General features: G+C 38.9%; 1 protein-coding gene across 1 annotated transcript in view; it reads left to right on the forward strand.

Annotated features, from left to right (window-relative positions):
• Positions 1-233: 233 nt before the first annotated feature.
• The window catches only part of galnt2 (UDP-N-acetyl-alpha-D-galactosamine:polypeptide N-acetylgalactosaminyltransferase 2), a 324782-nt gene continuing 318151 nt past the window's right edge, over positions 234-6864 (forward strand). Inside the window, exon 1 of the mRNA XM_028797339.2 lies at positions 234-448. Coding sequence (XP_028653172.1) covers positions 353-448 — 96 coding nt within the window. The 5' untranslated portion in view covers positions 234-352. The remainder of the gene's footprint in view (positions 449-6864) is intronic.

Here is a 6864-nt window from a genome sequence, read left to right on the forward strand (position 1 = left end):
TAAACATTTGTAGTTATCCAGCTAGCGCCTATATACTGCGAATTTGCTTTTACTCTGTTTATAAATATATTCCTTGCATTCGGCTTACATTATTTGGGTTTCACATTCACCTTATTGTTTTAACGACGACCGAGTAACGCAAGTTCAATTACTACTAAATTATCGCAATATTTTCTCTCCCGCCCCCTCTTACTGGATTGGTTATATTCCAGTTCACGTCCCTTCACCTCTGACCTGGCGACGTTGCTTGCTTCCTGCTTGGTTTCGGCACCGGAGCGTAGTTGAGCACGGGAAAATAGCTCCGGTTAAAGCTTCTTAAGTCTAATTCTTATAAGTCACGTTTCCCAGAGCAATGCGCAGAAAATCCAGGATTCTATTGTGTTTTGCTGTTTTGTGGGTTCTAGGAATTGCTTATTACTTTTATTCTGGAACAACACTGAACAGAAAGGTAAAATATTGTCTCTATTCCTTTAAATGATTGTGTGTAGTGACAATGTAACGTATTTCAGAAATGAAACCCAGGTCGTTGTTAACGTGAAGCAAAATGAACATCACTTTGTCTTGATGAACACCACCGTTCTTCAATCTGTGCTGTTCATTAATTCAATTTTCTATATGATCAAGAGTACTGATTGGCGGCTAAGATGAATGACAGAGCGGCGCAACTTTGGTTAAAGGGCCGTATTCTGACTTCGCTGAAATAAATTAAGACTGAAGCATGACGTCATGTTCTGCAATTTACCCCTGGGTATTTTAAATTGGAACTGCATGATCGAGGTCCGTTATTTTGTTCGCTGTGCACTCCTGCTGATTCACAATACTATACTATACTGTTTGTTCTTCTTGATTGTAACATTAAACGAGCATGCGTTGTGTAATTTAACACCCTTAATAATCTGTTTGTAGGAGTTAGTAACCGAAGCAGCCGAAAGAAGAAGTCCAATATGCTTTCAGTACCATTACTTTTTGACAATACTAAATCCTCTTGGAACACAATTCATGGTTATTTGAAGGCAAAGAGCACTGATGATCATATTTAAAAGTTCAGCCAACACACAGGGCACAAGGCAGGGAACCAATCCTGGGCAGGGTGCCAACCCACCGCAGGACACACACAAACACACCCACACACCAAGCACAAACTAAGGCCAATTTAGAATCACCAATCCACCTAACCTGCATGTCTTTGGACTGTGGGAGGAAACCGGAGTGCCCGGAGGAAACCCACGCAGACACGGGAAGAACATGCAAACTCCACGCAGGGAGGACATTGTTGATAATTTAATTTTTTATTATTTTGATTTATTTTCTTGTCTGAATGTGTCCGTTCATTTGAGCAGACTGAAGTATTTGGTTATTTTTGGAAGCTGTCTGAGTTTTTACAGTTGTTATTAAAGTATGTTTTTAAAGCTGACATTGATAATCGAGGCAGTGAGTTTATTAATTAAGTTCAACTGAGTAATTACAATACAGTATATCGTAAATGCTAATGGATACAATTGAAGTTCTCACTTAGTTGCGGCGACATTGCACATGTCGAAGTGCATTTAACAATCCAATCTTCTTTAAATGAAGATTGTTCTCTTATGCAAGTAATTTTGTACTTTTTAAACAGGATATAGGAAATAGGTTAAGGAAATATTTCCTTATTGTGATGGCCTAGCTAATAATTGCCTCATTTGGCCGATGTTAGATGTATGAATAGATGAAGAAGAAATGGTCCTGTTGTAATTGTGACTAGTATTTCGCTTACTCTGAATGTTACTTGTTTAGCTGCTGTTGGTTTTGTTTTAATACCATCAAGTAATAATAATAATAATTCTTTGCATTTATATAGCACTTTTCTCAGTACTCAAAGCGCTCTGCAATTGCAGGTTAAGGGCCTTGCTTAAGGGCCCAACAGAGCAGAGTCCCTTTTTGGCATTTATGGGATTCGAACCGGCAACCTTCCGATTGCCAGTGCAGATCCCTAGCCTCAGAGCCACCACTGAACACCATTATAACTGAACCAACACAGATGGCCCAGTTCCCTCTTTCTGCCTAAGTGTCTCTATAGGTTTTATTTATTTGTATATGTATGAAAATTTAAATAAGCGTTCATTCTAAAAAACAACTTAATATTCTCATGGCTCAATTCTAAACCGGGTTCTAAATTTTAATGTAGTTGTTAACAGAGTATTACATGTTTGTAGCACCTCCAGTGTAATCGTTTTTTTTCTGGGAAAAAAAAAAAAATCTTTTCATTATAAATCTCCTGTTAAGTGCAGGCAACTGAGATTTTGAATTGTTTTGCAGTGTGGACATGTGTGATCTTCACACTGGTGGTTGTAATTTATTCTGTTGCACAAAAGCAGTTGAAATTTTAAAAGGATTTTTAAATCAAATATTGTGCATATTTTTTTTCACTTAAAACATTTTTTTCTTGATATTAAGTTTACAGTGCCATAGACAGTAAAATCCTGTATTTCAATAACTAAATAGTTGTTTAAATTTTGAGTTTTTGGTACTTGTGTGTTATAACCCTGCCAAAGGCAATAGAAAAACTGTATAATTATTTGAATTCTTTTTATTTACAAATTAAAAACAAGAATACGTAAAATTTTTGATTTTTAATTACTTTTGAAACATTTCTTGTTTTGTGAAGTTTCTAATGTCGTTAAGTATAACATCAAAAGGGTCATCGCTGTTGAGCTTGGTTCTCCACAAGCGTTATATGGGTTGTAACACACGAGTATCGAATCTTTTAAGTAAGTTTTCTTTAACACAGCGTTGTGGTGCAACACTTAAGATAACTCATGAATATAACTTTGCTGACAACATCCAGTAACAAAGTATACATTTCAATAAAAATGCGATATTTGTTGATGTTAGTTTTAGTATTTTTAATTTTTTTTTTTTAATACATAGAGCAGAAAAACAATGTAAGACCCATCCTTCACTTTTCTGAAACAGCTTGCTTCACTTCAGAGCATGCTAATAACCGCATAAACACAATGTGCATTTTGTAATTCATACAGTAGTGTTTTGTGGATGGCATGGATGTCTAGTGGGTAGCTGCCACCTCACATCTTCGAAGACCAGAGTTCAAATATCACCCTACCATAATTTGGACTTGAAGAGTGTTTAAGTGAATTTTGCTTCACTTTCAGTATGGACCTCCACATCTTTACATCCTGTTGAACTTCTTTCATCCTTTGTAAAGGCTGTTATCTGCTATGACTAGCTGCCTGTGCATTTTGTCCAGAATTGCTTTGTGGAATCATGTTAAATCTGGGTGACCTGCAACCATTAAATTGATGTCACATGAGTTACAGTGCTGCATTTCTAAATAAGATAAAAACTCTTTGTTAAAGAAAACATTTCTGATGATAAATTGGAATGCTAAATGCTGTGCCTTTCAGCCTTTGCCTTGGTACACAGCAGGAAGTGGTTATTGGTGTTGTAGAGCCCATTGATAATGCACAAATACCCGCCTTACTGGTCTTACACTTGTACACATTAATGGTGTCGCAGATAGGCCCTTTGTCCACCTCTTGGACCCTCAGGTACCACTCCAAACACGAGGTAAAAGCACAAGACTTCTTTATTTTCTTGTCACGTGCACAAAGCACCCTCCACTCCACGCTACTCATATATTCAATAATCACAATAATAAACACCAATCCTCCTCTCCCAGACACTTCGCCACCCTACCTCCCAGCTCAGCTCCATGTACTGGGCTTCCCAGAGTCCTTTTATACACCCTGACCCGGAGGTGTTCCTGTCCAATCAGTCCACAGTTCCTTATTCCTTCCGGGTTAGGGTAAACATTCCTTTTCTTCAACCCGGGAGCACGTCGTATCTTCCTGTCACATGACCATGACGTACTCCCGGGTTATAGGGCACATAAGAGCCTCCGAGCCTACAGCGACTACTGGTGGCCCCCAAGATATCCAGCAGGGCTGCGTATAAAAACTACATAGTCCATGAGTCCCTGCTGGAACTCGGGGCACGTCCACGCTGTCTGGAGAGCTCCTCCCGGCGGCCTGGGGGTGATGGCCGGAGTAAGAAGCCGGCAATCCACCACAATGGCCATACACTGTTTATACTTCATCAGTTACTACTTAGGCTGTAGTTGCTTGTCTTTGGTGTGTTTACATAAAAATTACAGCACATATTATTTATTATTATTACAATATAATTACAGCACATACAATACTAATATAATTTGTGTGCTTGAAATCAATGAAAAATTAAGTGCTGCAAATTTGAAAATGGTTCACTAAGAACACGAAAATACTCTCTTTGCAATATGTGAATTTTTCTTACTTTGTTTTAGCTGATGTCAATCATCAAGGAGACTCTCTGTGCTTAGTTTCAGAAACTGTTCCTCAGTTTACGGTGTCTATTAGATGTGGTCCTACAAGAAATGGGCATTCAATATACTGTATTAGATCATCCAGTTTTCAGTGTCAGGCTAATTGAAAAGAGAAGAGATTTAAAAGCATGCTTAATGAAATTGTATGTTCTGTTTCTTTATAATGGTAGGAAATCATTGTTTACAAAATTCCTTTACTCTGTTTTTAGAATATGTTGTGGTAAAAACTTTCCTTCATCTTCAAAGTTGGCAGTCATGGAGCCCATATGAGAATGCAGAACATTTCCTCATTTGCACAGAGTTGTGCACAAATGTCTCAGCAGCCAATTACATAATTCATCTGCTTTTATACTTTTTCTAATTACATCACCTTATCTAATACATCACATCATCTGACTCTTAATATTCAGAATTGTATTACTTCCTCTTTCAGTGAACTAACGCCACCAGTAATTTCTAACTCCCGTTGATTCTCCCATTATTCAAAACACTGGTTTATTAAGAGGGGTGTATGGGCTTTCTCATCAGTTTATCCCTGCTTTCTGGAGGGGTTATTCATCTATACATATTAATAAAAGGCAAAGCCCTCACTGGCTTACTGACTGACTGACTGATCACTAATTCTCGAACTTCCCGTGTAGGTGGAAGGCTGAAATTTGGCAGGCTCATTCCTTACAGCTTACTTACAAAAGTTAGGCAGGTTTCATTTCGAAATTCTACGCGTAATGGTCATAACTGGAACATGTTTTTTGTCCATATACTCTAATGGAGGAGGTGGAGTCACGTATCGCGTCATCACGCCTCCTACGTAATCACGTGAACTAAAAACAAGGAAGAGATTTACAGCACGAGTCAAACGCGGGAACGAAGGTAAATGACGTTAATTTTTGAGTGTCTTTTAATACTGTGTAAGCATACATATTAACACGTGCAATTAAACGTGTGCATTTATGGGGTGATTTCTCAGGCTTAAAAGCTCGCCTTTTACTAAAAAGGTAAATGCAAAACTATTTTCAATCATTCTATAATCTGCTTCTCACAACTGAAGGCACCGTGGCTGATGTTACGTCGCTTGCTGGCCAACCATAAGCGTTACCTGGTAGGTAACCAGCCACTCACTTCACTCCCTTACGGGAATCGAACCTCGGACGTCAGCGCTACAGGCAAAGCCCCTAAAATTGCGCCACGGCGTGTGGTTCGTTTATTTGACAACATGTAGATCGGGGTAATTACATTCACGGCATTCGTAGTCTGATTCACAATCTGATTGTATGGGTGGTTACCTACCAGGTAACGCTTATAGTTGGCCACCAAGTCAGGTCGAAGTGATCACTCGAGTGAAGGCAGCTTCACAAAAAAACAGATCCTTAACAAACTGTTATTAGTATATTTTCCCTCAATTTAAAAAGGTTTTGTTTTCTTCTTAATAAAAATTTAAAAGCGGTACTTCGCCGGTGTGAAGCGCATGGATTTGACCGACTGACACATACAGACATATTCATGAGTGCAGGTACTTCGGAAAGAAAGCACCGTGTAAACCTAAAGTTTAAATTAAGTTAATAGACCTACAAAAGGTTGCCACTTATTTGAGGCAAGATTGCTTTTCTTCTGTACAACTATACGTTGCATTGTCAAGAGTGTGCTTGCACGGCTTCGGATATAGAGATATATATATAATATGTGTGTGTGTGTGTATATATATATATATATATATATATATATATATATATATATATAGTGGGTACGGAAAGTATTCAGACCCCCTTCAATTTTTCACTCTTTGTCATATTGCAGCCATTTGCTAAAATCATTTAAATTAATTTTTTCCCTCATTAATGTACACACAGCACCCCATATTGACAGACAAAAAAAAGAATTTTTGAAATTGTTGCAGATTTATTAAAAAAGAAAAACAGAAATATCACATGGTCCTAAGTATTCAGACCCTTTGCTCAGTATTTAGTAGAAGCACCCTTTTGAGCTAATACAGCCATGAGTCTTCTTGGGAAAGATGCAACAAGTTTTTCACACCTGGATTTGGGGATCCTCTGCCATTTCTCCTTGCAGATCCTCTCCAGTTCTGTCAGGTTGGATGGTAAACGTTGGTGGAGAGCCATTTTTAGGTCTCTCCAGAGATGCTCAATTGGGTTTAAGTCAGGGCTCTGGCTGGGCCATTCAAGAACAGTCACAGAGTTGTTGTGAAGCCACTCCTTCGTTATTTTAGCTGTGTGCTTAGGGTCATTGTCTTGTTGGAAGGTAAACCTTCGGCCCAGTCTGAGGTCCTTAGCACTCTGGAGAAGGTTTTTGTCCAGGATATCCCTGTACTTGGCCACATTCATCTTTCCCTCGATTGCAACCAGTCGTCCTGTCCCTGCAGCTGAAAAACACCCCCACAGCATGATGCTGCCACCGCCATGCTTCACTGTGGGGACTGTATTGGACAAGTGATGAGCAGTGCATGGTTGTCTCCACACATACCTCAGTGCAAGACACATGACAGCCCGCAT

The sequence above is a fragment of the Erpetoichthys calabaricus genome, chromosome 3, assembly GCF_900747795.2.
Source record: "Erpetoichthys calabaricus chromosome 3, fErpCal1.3, whole genome shotgun sequence".
In the NCBI taxonomy this organism is placed as follows: Eukaryota; Metazoa; Chordata; class Cladistia; order Polypteriformes; family Polypteridae; genus Erpetoichthys; species Erpetoichthys calabaricus.